Source organism: Pangasianodon hypophthalmus, chromosome 23, assembly GCF_027358585.1.
Source record: "Pangasianodon hypophthalmus isolate fPanHyp1 chromosome 23, fPanHyp1.pri, whole genome shotgun sequence".
Lineage (NCBI taxonomy): Eukaryota > Metazoa > Chordata > Actinopteri > Siluriformes > Pangasiidae > Pangasianodon > Pangasianodon hypophthalmus.
The window spans coordinates 219336-232649 of NC_069732.1; the positions used below are offsets into that span (position 1 = coordinate 219336).

At 38.7% G+C, this 13314-nt stretch overlaps 3 protein-coding genes across 3 annotated transcripts; all 3 read left to right on the forward strand.

The window, feature by feature from the left end:
• The first annotated feature begins 2289 nt into the window (after nt 1-2289).
• LOC113529060 (putative gustatory receptor clone PTE03) lies at nt 2290-3243 on the forward strand. Its single transcript, XM_026918015.2, has one exon. The coding sequence runs from the start codon at nt 2290-2292 to the stop codon at nt 3229-3231; it is 942 nt and encodes a 313-aa protein (XP_026773816.1). The 3' UTR covers nt 3232-3243.
• A 2321-nt stretch (nt 3244-5564) lies between these two features.
• Nucleotides 5565-10708, forward strand: LOC128317269 (uncharacterized). Its single transcript, XM_053228661.1, has 2 exons — nt 5565-6778; nt 9974-10708. Exon 1 carries the CDS (start codon nt 5849-5851, stop codon nt 6773-6775), a length of 927 nt encoding a protein of 308 aa, XP_053084636.1. The 5' UTR covers nt 5565-5848; the 3' UTR covers nt 6776-6778; nt 9974-10708.
• Nucleotides 10709-10740: 32 nt separating this feature from the next.
• LOC113529059 (putative gustatory receptor clone PTE03) lies at nt 10741-11683 on the forward strand. The gene has a single exon (XM_053228663.1). The coding sequence runs from the start codon at nt 10754-10756 to the stop codon at nt 11681-11683; it is 930 nt and encodes a 309-aa protein (XP_053084638.1). The 5' UTR covers nt 10741-10753.
• The last annotated feature ends 1631 nt before the right edge of the window (nt 11684-13314 follow it).

Below are 13314 nucleotides of genomic sequence, written 5' to 3' on the forward strand. Positions count from 1 at the left end.
CTGTATGTGATTGTATGAGATGCATGTTAATGAATTAGATTTGGTGTAACTATGATAAAGAACAAATTATAACCTCAATTTTGCAATCAAGTTCTAATTGTCCCTGTAATTCTTGGCTAAGAGGAGAGGTTTCAAAAATCTATTGACTGGTTCTGGGAGGTATGGGAATAATGGATTCTTTTCATGGGCAAAAGTAAGTACTTGTAAATATTAAAAAAAAAAAAAATCTTTTAGAGATTGAGAGTTTTTGTACTAGATACTGAAAAGTGCCACATATAAATATTGTAGAGTTTTAATGGCATGGTTTGACCAAATTTCAAATACCCTGTCCAAAGTAGATGGAGAAAAAAAAGATGATTTGCAGTCAGGGGTAGAGATGTTGGAAGGAACCTAAAGTTACAATAAATTCTGAATTCTTTCCACACTGAGAGCACAGCCAGTTTCGCTCTCTCGGTCTCCTGTCCACGGATGGCTGTGGCATCATCAGAATTCAAGCTTGCGATCTCCAGACGATATGGCAAACACTTTTCTGATGTGTCACTTAGATGCTTACATGCAATGCTCAGTGGACTGATATTGACCCTGCCAATAGAGGGAGTAGTGGCATCACTTGTAGTACAAGCGGATCGAATTTAAGTATTAATTGATTTCCAAACATCCCAGTTTACCAAAACAGCCTATGCCAATGAACCCTGCAGATCTGTGCCTTTACATAAAAAAAGCTCTTAACAAAACCACCAGCAGAAAACCCCTAAGAAAAAAAAACTATTCACAAAAGGCTTGACTAAACAAATAGGATTTCAACCTAAATTTAAAGACTGAGACAGTGTCTAAGTTCTGAACAATAATTGGAAGGCTGTTCCATAACTGGAGAACTTTGTAAGAGAAAGTTCTGTCCCCTGCTGTTGATTATTCTAGGTACAAAGAAAGAGCCTGCAAGTGTGATGGATAAAATTAATGTAAACCAATGCATTATAATCAATGCAAATTTTACTTGGAGCCAATGCAGTGTGAATAAAATTAAGGGCCTGGGCCTGATGCAAATGTTCCTGTGTTATAGGTGGTTTAAGGTGTGGAGTTTTGCTCTCAGCCCTAGAACATAATGAATTTAATTTTTGCGAAGGGTGCATGACATGAAATAAGTGCCCTGGTCAGTCAGGAACTCTTTCGTGATCCTGACTCAGGAGATAACTCGGAAGAGTGCTGAGATGTTGTGAAGAGCCATTGCTTCCAAGTATTGCGTAGTCCAGTAAAACTAACACAAAGCGATGCCCTTGTGCAGTCCTTTCTAATGGCCTGATGAGGTCCATGCCAATTCTGTCAAAGGGGACTTCAATCAATGGAAGGGGGTGAAATGGTGCTTTTGGGGTGACCAGTGGATTCACCAGCTGACATTCGCAACATGCTGCACACCACCTGCAAACATCACCACAACTGCCCGGGCCAATAGAAATGGGCCATGGGATGGTTTAGTGTTTTATCCTGACCCAAATGCCCAGACATGGGATTATGATGAGCAGCATGGAATAGCATTTCCCCTACGACTCTTCGGTACCAACAATTGGGTCATCTCTTCCTTGATTTGCATCAGTAGATATAACCTAAAAATTTGGTTGGGATAGCACATCATTAGACTGAATTTGCTGACCATCAATTACTCTCGCTTGTTCAAAAGCATGCCTCAGGGTCTCGTCTAGTGACTGCTCCAAGGGGAAATCCCAGAGGGGAATCCCAAAGTGTGGAGGGATTGCTTGAATCAAAGTGTAATACAAATCAGTTGTTGAAGGTAAATTGCCTTTGTCAAGGACCCAGCAGTGGCAGTTTAGTAATACCGAATTTGAACTCAAAACCTTTTGATTAATAGCCCAATGCCTTAACTACTGAGCCACCACTACCCATCTGACTTTGTTTAAAGAATTAATTTTGTTACTGAACACAACAGTTCCTGAGCCTGTCTCAGCATCAGCCTCTGTCATAACATTCAAGCTGTATTTGAATGTGGATCCTCTGCATTGTTTTAGGAGAAGGGCATTAAAACTATAAAATGCATGTTTTTCTCATTTAAATCACAGATATTATTGATAGGCCAGATTTATAATGGTGAAGGTCAGGAAGGAGGTGGGACTTTTCTTCCAACTGCTCTCAGCAAATCACTAAGGAATAGTCCAGATGAGAAAATATAAACATCAGTGAAGTTGAATTCCTTACCACAGCTGTAGTTTATCTTTATCTACACTGTATGCTCTGAATGACTACCATAAAATCACATGCATTACTTTTCAGGAATTAATGGATTATTCTAACATTACATATTTCACTCTAGATGGACATGTGAATTTACAAAATTACAGATATATATATTTTACAATTACTTTTACAGTGTACATAATGATTGTCTGCTTTAATACTGTTATCATTTTTGTTATATACAGAAACAAATGTCTTCATGAACCCATGTATATTTTCATTGCTGCTTTGCTCTTTAATGCTCTCTTTGGAACGACTGCTCTTTATCCTAAATTGCTCACCGATTTACTGTCTGAAAAGCAAATTGCCTCTTATGAATTGTGTTTGTTGCAAGCATTTCTCCTTTATGTATATGTATTGTCAGAGTTCACACTGTTATCAGCTATGGCCTATGACAGATATGTGTCCATCTGTAAACCATTACAATATGCAACTCTTGTAAAAATGTACACTGTGAAAATGCTCATATTTTTATCATGGGTTTTTCCTTGCTGTGAACTTGGTGTTGCTCTTATACTAACATTCCGACTTCAGCTCTGTAAATTTAAATTGAACAGAATATACTGTGATAATTATTCAATTGTGAAATTAAGCTGTAAAGAAACATCTATTAATAACACATATGGACTTTTTATTTTCAGCATTGCTGTATTTCCTCCAGTAATCTTCATAATCTACTCATATATCAGGATCCTCTCTGTGTGTTTAAAGAATTCTAAAGATTTCAGAAGAAAAGCTTTACAGACCTGTTTACCACATCTTCTCATTTTCATTATTTTTTCTGTCAACATTTGTTTTGAAATTATAAATAACAGACTAGAATCAAAACATATTCCCCACATTATTGTCATGATCATGTCAGTTGAATATTTACTCATTCCTCCTCTATTCAATCCCATAATATATGGATTAAAACTGCAGGAGATTTTGAATAGTATCAGGAGACTGATTTCCTGTAAAAAGAGGGCTCAAATTTCTTTTTAGACATATATTCTTCCTTTACTCTTATTTGAGTTTCAAGAACAGTAATATTTTAAGTTTCAACAGAACGATTGTTCACTGTATGTGATTGTATGAGATGCATGTTAATGAATTAGATTTGGTGTAACTATGATAAAGAACAAATTATAACCTCAATTTTGCAATCAAGTTCTAATTGTCCCTGTAATTCTTGGCTAAGAGGAGAGGTTTCAAAAATCTATTGACTGGTTCTGGGAGGTATGGGAATAATGGATTCTTTTCATGGGCAAAAGTAAGTACTTGTAAATATAAAAAAAAAAAAAAATCTTTTAGAGATTGAGAGTTTTTGTACTAGATACTGAAAAGTGCCACATATAAATATTGTAGAGTTTTAATGGCATGGTTTGACCAAATTTCAAATACCCTGTCCAAAGTAGATGGAGAAAAAAAAAGATGATTTGCAGTCAGGGGTAGAGATGTTGGAAGGAACCTAAAGTTACAATAAATTCTGAATTCTTTCCACACTGAGAGCACAGCCAGTTTCGCTCTCTTGGTCTCCTGTCCACGGATGGCTGTGGCATCATCAGAATTCAAGCTTGCGATCTCCAGACGATATGGCAAACACTTTTCTGTTGTGTCACTTAGATGCTTACATGCAATGCTCAGTGGACTGATATTGACCCTGCCAATAGAGGGAGTAGTGGCATCACTTGTAGTACAAGCGGATCGAATTTAAGCATTAATTGATTTTCAGGTGAAACCATGACAGTATCCAAACATCTCAGTTTACCAAAACAGCCTATGCCAATGAACCCTGCAGATCTGTGCCTTTACATAAAAAAAGCTCTTAACAAAACCACCAGCAGAAAACCCCTAAGAAAAAAAAACTATTCACAAAAGGCTTGACTAAACAAATAGGATTACAACCTAAATTTAAAGACTGAGACAGTGTCTAAGTCCTAACAATAATTGGAAGGCTGTTCCATAACTGGAGAACTTTGTAAGAGAAAGTTCTGTCCCTTGCTGTTGATTATTCTAGGTACAAAGAAAGAGGTGTGATGGATAAAATTAATGTAAACCAATGCATTATAATCAATGCAAATTTTACTGGGAGCCAATGCAGTGTGAATAAAATTAAGGGCCTGGGCCTGATGCAAATGTTCCTGTGTTATAGGTGGTTAAAGGTGTGGAGTTTTGCTCTCAGCCATAGAACATGCTGAATTTAATTTTTGCTGTTAGACAGTTCCTCCTCCCAAGATTTTTTTCCTAATGACATCTAAGACACCGCAAGGCTTGGGCCCATACATTAATTCAAATGGGGAGAATCATGTGGGGGCTTGCAGGACCTCTCGTTCTACAAATGACAGGGGTTTGAGCCACTTATACAAATTCTGAGCATCATTGTGAATGAAATTATATTTTTAAGCATTTAATGAAACTGTTTGACCAGCCCATCCCTTTGTAGGTGGTAAACACTGGCGCAAGTCGATTTAATCCTTAATAATTTGTACAGTTTGCGAAGGGTGCATGACATGAAATAAGTGCCCTGGTCAGTCAGGAACTCTTTCGTGATCCTGACTCAGGAGATAACTCGGAAGAGTGCTGAGTTGTTGTGAAGAGCCATTGCTTCCGGGTATTGCTTAGTCCAGTAAAACTAACACAAAGCGATGCCCTGTGCAGACCTTTCTAATGGCCTGATGAGGTCCATGCCAATTCTGTCAAAGGGGACCTCAATCAATGGAAGGGGGTGAAATGGTGCTTTTGGGGTGACCAGTGGATTCACCAGCTGACATTCGCGACATGCTGCACACCACCTGCAAACATCACCACAACTGCCTGGCCAATAGAAATGGGCCATGGGATGGTTTAGTGTTTTATCCTGACCCAAATGCCCAGACATGGGATTATGATGAGCAGCATGGAATAGCATTTCCCCTACGACTCTTCGGTACCAATAATTGGGTCATCTCTTCCTTGATTTGCATCAAAATTTGGGTGGGATAGCACATCATTAGACTGAATTTGCTGACCATCAATTACTCTCGCTTGTTCAAAAGCATGCCTCAGGGTCTCGTCTGGTGACTGCTCCAAGGGGAAATCCCAGAGGGGAATACCAAACGGTGGAGGGATTGCTTGAATCAAAGTGTAATACAGATCAGTAGTTGAAGGTAAATTGCCTTTGTCAAGGACCCAGCAGTGGCAGCTTAGTAATACCGAATTTGAACTCAAAACCTTTTGATTAATAGCCCAATGCCTTAACTACTGAGCCACTACTACCCATCTGGCTTTGTTTAAAGAATTAATTTTGTTACTGAACACAAAAGTGTTATATCTGAGGTCTATTTCGTGATCTGGTGTCTTACCTCAGGAGCTCCGCCAAGCTGACCTAAAAAATTCTCGATTTTTATATTAATCTAGTCCTATTTCTTAAGCTTTTTATAGTATTTATAGTAGCTGATAGTATATTATAATATTCTCATTCAAAACGCTTTTTATAACACTAGTTTTATTTTATTTTGTTCTAGAACACCCGCTTCTAGCCGGTTAGCCCATTAGCATCGCTAGCCCATTAGCACAGCTACCACAAGTTTGTTTACGCTTCTCACTGATTATTTCTGTTACACTACTGCTCTAAAACACCATGTCGGTTGTGTGTCTGCCTTTGAGTGCAGGTGAGGAGACACCCGAGCTGCACTCGGTGGATCTGGAGTTGGAGGCCGTGGAGAAGCAGATCCGCGACCTACAGGTGAAGCAGGCCCAGCTGCGACAGCGGAAAGCTGCGCTGGAATCATCCCGGACTGACGCTCACCTGTCCCAGGTAAATTCGCGGCGGGAAACAAACACTCCCAAAACCTCAACTCCGCGTATTTCTCTGTCCAGGCCTAGTGCACCAAGGACGCGGCCCGCCCAGGTTTCGTTCACTCCGGCGCCGGGGTACCACGGAGCCTGGATGCAGCAGCAGCGGAAGACACGAGCCAGGACCCGGGCGAGGACCTCTCCCCCTCCGCCGCTACCCGTTTTCGAGATCTCGACCAGGAACCGCTTCGCTCCACTTCGCGAGTCGGAAAGCGACGCGGTGATCATCGGAGACTCCATCGTCCGGCACGTCCATGCTACCACGGCTAAAGGTAAGGTGCGCACTCGCTGTTTTCCTGGTGCTCGTGTTCTCGATGTCGCTGCACAGGTACCCGCGATCCGGAGTGGGAAGAACATCGGAGCTGTGGTCCTCCATGCTGGCACGAACGACACCAGGCTGAGGCAGACGGAGATCCTGAAGAAGGACTTCAGAAGCCTGATTGAGAAGGTATGCAGCACATCGCCCACGACGAGGATCATCGTGTCAGGACCGCTTCCCACGTTCCAGCGAGGAATTGAGAGGTTCAGTAGGCTATTTGCTTTTAATGAATGGTTACAGTCATGGTGTCAAAACAAGAAATTACCCTTTATTGATAACTGGAATATTTTCTGGGAGCGTCCTAGGCTCTACCACACTGATGGCCTGCACCCAAGCAGAGTTGGAGCAGCGGTCCTCTCGGACAACATCTCTAGGACACTACGCACCATCTGACTGGTAAGCCATACCTTAGATTGCAATTATAATGGCTACTGTTCAACTCACCAGACTGATACAATTGGCTTAACCCAACCGCCTGCTAGCTGCCTAGAGTCGTCACCTAGGGTACATAGCATTGAGACTGTGTCTGTTCCCCGTGCTGTATTAAAATTAAGAAAGACTAAAGTCTGTTTTAGCAATTTAATAAACATACCTACATTAGATAATAATACTGAGAGTGCAGCCTGCACCTCTACTCTAAAGCTAGGTTTGATAAATATCAGATCTCTTGAGTCTAAAACGCTCTTAGTTAATGAACTGATCACGGATCAGGAGTATGACGCGTTATGTTTAACAGAAACGTGGATTAGGCAGAACAATTATGTTGCATTAAATGAAGCTAGTCCGCCCGCTTATAGCTACATACATCAGCCTCGTTTAACCGGTAGAGGAGGAGGCGTCGCAGTTATTCATAAGGATAATCTGACCATCGTACAGAAACTAGGACAAAACTTTAATTCATTTGAAGCACTTTATAGTAACATAAGTGCAGTCGCTAATGATAAGTCATCACAGTCCCTTCCGTTAGTTATTATCTACAGACCCCCAGGACCGTACTCTGAATTTCTTAGTGAATTTACAGATTTCCTATCAAACTTAGTTATTTCTGTGGACCGAGCGTTAATTACCGGAGACTTTATCATTCATTTTGAGAATATAGGCAACCCGCTGAAGATAGCGTTTACATCCATACTTGACTCATTGGGAGTCAATCAGTGTGTTGTAGGATCCACACATAAAGCAGGTCATACGTTAGACTTAATATTATCTTTTGGAGTTAATATAACCGATATAGTGATAATCCCGCAGTCTGAGGCAATATCAGATCACAGTCTGATTTCGTTTTGTGTGCGTCACAGTAGCATTGTACACACAGAACCGCGCTACCGAATTAGCCGTACAATAACACCTGCGACCGAGCAGAGCTTTATTAATCACCTACCAGAATTATCCGCCAGTATAGGGTCACCATCAGACCCTTTAGAACTCGAACAGGCGACAGAATTTTTAGAGTCGACATTCCGCTGTACCTTAGATAATGTAGCCCCACTTAGAAGAAAAACAATTAAAGATAAGAAACTCGCTCCGTGGTATAGCGACCACACCCGCTCTCTAAAACAGAACGCCCGAAAGCTAGAGCGTAAATGGCACCAGACCAAACTCCTAGCATTTAAAATAGCATGGAAAGACAGTATTTTAGCCTATAAAAAAGCTCTAAGGCAAGCTAGGTCCACTTACTTATCAACGCTTATAGAAAATAATAAAAGTAATCCTAAATTCTTATTTAACACCATAGCAGAATTAACTAGGAATAAGACATTGACAGAAATCTCCACAATAACAACATACAAAAGTAACGATTTCATGAAATTCTTTGATAGCAAAATTAAAAACATTAGGCAGAAGATACAGGCCCAAAGTCCAAATTATACAATAGACTGGGAGGATAGACTAACCATAGATCAGAGCTTAGAAAGTTTTACTCCTCTTGAAGAGAATGATTTAATCTCGCTCATCTCTTCTGCTAAATCATCAACCTGTCTATTAGATCCGGTACCAACACATCTTCTTAAGCAAATAGTTGGAACCGTAACTGAACCCCTGCTTAAAATAATTAACTCCTCACTGAGCAATGGGTACGTTCCAAAATCACTTAAATTAGCTGTTATTAAACCACTAGTGAAGAAACCAGACCTTGACCCTAACGACTTAACTAACTATAGGCCGATTTCAAACCTTCCCTTTCTATCTAAAATACTAGAGAAAGTAGTAGCGCAGCAGCTAATTTCATATCTACAAAGTAATAATATCTATGAACTTTATCAGTCAGGTTTCAGGCCCCACCACAGCACAGAGACAGCATTAGTTAAAGTAGTCAATGACTTGCTATTAGCCTCTGATCGGGGTTGCATTAGTCTATTAATTTTACTCGACCTTAGCGCAGCGTTCGACACTATCGACCATAATATCCTTCTTCACAGACTGGAAAAGGTCGTAGGAATCAAGGGCTCAGCCCTCGACTGGTTTAGATCTTATTTAACTGATCGTTATCAGTTTGTAGATGTAAACGGTGACCACTCAGCACGTTATCGAGTAGAATATGGCGTTCCGCAGGGTTCGGTCTTAGGCCCACTGCTTTTCACGTTATACATGCTCCCTTTAGGTAACATAATCCGTAAACATAATATTAGCTTCCATTGTTATGCTGATGACACACAGTTATACGTCTCAGCTAGGCCAGATGAGAATAGCCAGTTAAAGAAAGTTGAGGCATGTGCGATAGACATAAGAGACTGGATGCTAAGCAACTTTCTCCTGCTAAACCCAGAAAAAACAGAGGTTCTGGTACTGGGACCACAAGCCGCTAGAAGTAAGTTTAGAGATCACACTGTTACTTTAGATGGTCTCTCTGTTTCAAGTAGTCTAACAGTAAAAGATCTCAGTGTGATTATAGACTCTAATCTCTCATTTGAGGCGCATGTAGATAATGTAAGCAGGTTAGCATTTTTCCACCTCAGAAATATCGCTAAGATTAGAAATATACTTTCGCTAAGTGATGCTGAAAAACTAGTCCATGCATTTATCATGTCCAGATTAGATTACTGTAATGCTTTACTATCTGGATGTTCGTCTAGATGCATAAATAAGCTTCAGATAGTTTAGAACGCAGCAGCAAGGGTCCTTACTAGGACTAGGAAGTATGAGCATATCACGCCAGTCTTATCTACATTACACTGGCTCCCAGTAAGATTCCGCATCGATTTTAAAATATTACTCCTAACCTATAAAGCATTAAACGGTCTCGCTCCGCAGTATTTAAGCGATATGTTAGTACCTTACGTTCCGCCGCGCCTACTTCGCTCTAAGGATGCAGGCTGTCTATCAGTACCACGCATTGCCAAAACCACGGCAGGGGGCAGAGCTTTCTCTTACCAAGCCCCAAAATTATGGAATAGCCTCCCAGTTAATGTACGTGAAGCAGACACGGTCTCAGTGTTTAAGTCAAAGTTGAAGACTCATTTATTTAACCTAGCATTTAGCGACTAGTGTTTTTATCCAAGGAGTAGATCTGGGGGACTCGTGGATGTTGAGTTTTATCTCCACACGGTGACTGTGAGTGTACCTAACCACTTTCCTTCTCTTTCTGCCGAGCTACACTCCTGAGCTGCCGGTGATCCAGACCCCCCTACGCTCTGGACCAGATGAGCATCACTCCTGAGCTGCTGGTAATCCAGACCTCCCCCCCTTCACTCTGGACCTGTCCACCGGCAATGCTTCATACTGCCACGAAAAGGCTTCAGCTGTTTTCCATGGACTACACCAACACACATTGTACTCACACACACGCACACTACAGTGTAAACCCATATGAGGATGGGTTCTCTGTTGAGCCTGGTTCCTCACAAGGTTTCTTCCTATCACCATCTCAGGGAGTTTTTCCTTGCCACCGTCGCCCTGCTTGCTCATCAGAGACGGCACACACACACTTCACTTTACTTTTGTTTGTGTAAAGCTGCTTTGAGACAATGACCTTTGTAAAAAGCGCTATACAAATAAAAATGAATTGAATTGAATTGAACAGTTCCTGAGCCTGTCTCAGCATCAGCCTCTGTCATAACATTCAAGCTGTATTTGAATGTGGATCCTCTGCATTGTTTTAGGAGAAGGGCATTAAAACTATAAAATGCATGTTTTTCTCATTTAAATCACAGATATTATTGATAGGCCAGATTTATAATGGTGAAGGTCAGGAAGGAGGTGGGACTTTTCTTCCAGCTGCTCTCAGCAAATCACTAAGGAATATGTGTCCAGATGAGAAAATATAAACATCAGTGAAGTTGAATTCCTTACCACAGCTGTAGTTTATCTTTATCTACACTGTATGCTCTGCATGACTACCATAAAATCACATGCATTACTTTTCAGGAATTAATGGATTATTCTAACATTACATATTTCACTCTAGAGGGACATGTGAATTTACCGAATTACAGATATATATATTTTATAATTACTTTTACAGTGTACATAATGATTATCTGCTTTAATACTGTTATCATTTCTGTTATATACAGAAACAAATGTCTTCATGAACCCATGTATATTTTCATTGCTGCTTTGCTTAGTAATGCCCTTGTTGGAGCGACTGCTTTTTATCCTAAACTGCTCACCGATTTACTGTCTGAAAAGCAAATTGCCACTTATGAAGTGTGTTTGTTGCAAGCATTTCTTCTTTATACATATGGATTGTCAGAGTTCATGTTGTTATCAGCTATGGCCTATGACAGATATGTGTCCATCTGTAAACCATTACAATATGCTACGATTGTAAAAATGTACACTGCGAAAATGCTCATATTTTTATCATGTTTTTTTCCTTGCTGTGAACTTGGTATTGCTGTTATACTAACATCCCGACTTCAGCTCTGTAAATTTAAATTGAACAGAATATATTGTGATAATTATTCAATTGTTAAATTAAGCTGTGGTGAAATATCTTTAAACAATTTTTATGGTTTGTTCATTTTCAGCTTGTCTTCATTTCCACCAGCAATTTTCATAATCTACTCATATATTAGGATACTCACTGTTTGTTTAAAGAATTCTATAGATTTTAGAAGAAAATCTCTACAGACTTGTTTACCACATCTTCTCATTTTAATCACTTACACCGTCACTTCAGGTTTTGAAATATTTAATAGCAGAATAGAATCAAAACAAATTCCCCACATCGTCACCATGATCATGTCCGTTATTCCCTTAGTTATTACTCCTCTAATTAATCCCATAATATATGGATTAAAACTGCAGGGGATATTTAATTGTGTCAGGACACTGATTTCATGTCAAAGGAGAGCATGAGGTTTTTTATAGATTTTTACAGATTATTTTTTATAGATTATAGATTTTATATATAATTTTTTTCTTACACATTGTTCTCTACTTTATTAAGTATAATATTATTATGTTTTAACAGAATGATTATTAATTATAGATTACTATTAATAACATTTGATTGTAATAGATCTTCACCATGATCATGTAAGTTGAGAATTTGGTTATTTCTCCTGTAATTGGGTCATTATCAAAATATGGTGACAAACATGTCCCTTGAATTTCAGTCATGTACAATAAAAAAAAAACAACATTTTAAAGCATCATTATATAACACAATGCTTTATTAATTAATATTACATTTGTTTTAGACTTTTGTTTTTATAATTAAAATGCCTGAAAAATCCCATGTCCCTGTCATGTACTCCACCCCTTCTATGACATTTATAGTTATTTATTTGTTTATTTTTTAATTCATATTTTTCTTATGTTAAGTGTTAGTGCAAGGTCTAACAAATGTGTACAAAATAAAAACAAAATAAATAATTAATACTATAAATAATAAAAAAAAAATTGTTGTCCCTTGATTTCATGTCATTGGTGTTATGGGTACTAAAAACCTTTATTTTGAAAATACAAAAAGTTCAGAGGAAGAAACAGTTCTTCAAGGGTGGACATGGTGATTTTCCCTCCAAATTGAAAAAGTAATTCATTTACTTTTAAAATGTACTTTTTTCACAGGGGCAATTTACACGTCATTGGTGTAACACTGTTTAATGTTTATGTAAAAGGTTTCTATTGAAAAACAATGATTGAATGGTATAATTTATTGATTTCAGTTTGATCAGTGGTGTATGTTTTCTAGATGCTATAGCCAACACCTTGGAAAATGAATCTTTTATGAGAATTCATCAGTGACTATATTTAATGATAAATCATTATGGCAAAGTTGACTGCAGAGATTATACTGAGACAGAGATTATACAGGCAAAGAAAAGATGCAGATCATGTTCGTAGAGAACCTTATCTTCAAAAAGAAAACAAATATATATACATGGCATATAAACAGGAAAAAGAAAGAAAATAAAGGAGCCAAGAGAGTGTAGCGCAGGACATGGAAGGTGAACCAGGCAAAGCACAGACAAAAGATTAAAACACTAAAGGCAGTAGTGACACCCCACTTGATGGAAGAACCACAAAGCACATTCAGGTCAATCACTTAGGCCTCATTAAAGACTGTATGACGGAATGTCTTAAATATTGTCTTTAACAGTATAAAGCATTGACTGATGAAATTTCTTAAGACATTTTGCACATTGTCTAGACAAATCCTTCAGGAAAAGACATAAGATTGCTCCAAATGTTGTATTACAATATTATGGAGTTCCTTAATTATTTTTCCTTGAAATACTGGAATTATAATAGACTTTCACAATTTTATGCATCTTAGTTGTGAAATAAATAATCAAATATTCTCTATCGTTTACAGGCAACAGATCCCAAGACCTGGAGTGTGGAAAAGCAAAGCACACAAATACCAAAAAAGATGTAAACAATGTGAAAAATATTTAAAAAAAAAAGATCTACAGAGTGAAGGGGAAAAAATCAACAGTCCCAAAGTGAAGTTGGTTGATTGGGAGAAATATTGAAAAAACTGA

What these genes read in the sequence shown, in the direction of transcription:
- LOC113529060 (XM_026918015.2), top strand. Translation starts at nt 2,290, where the DNA reads ATGGATTATTCTAACATTACATATTTCACTCTAGATGGACATGTGAAT.
- LOC128317269 (XM_053228661.1), top strand. Translation starts at nt 5,849, where the DNA reads ATGTCGGTTGTGTGTCTGCCTTTGAGTGCAGGTGAGGAGACACCCGAG.
- LOC113529059 (XM_053228663.1), top strand. Translation starts at nt 10,754, where the DNA reads ATGGATTATTCTAACATTACATATTTCACTCTAGAGGGACATGTGAAT.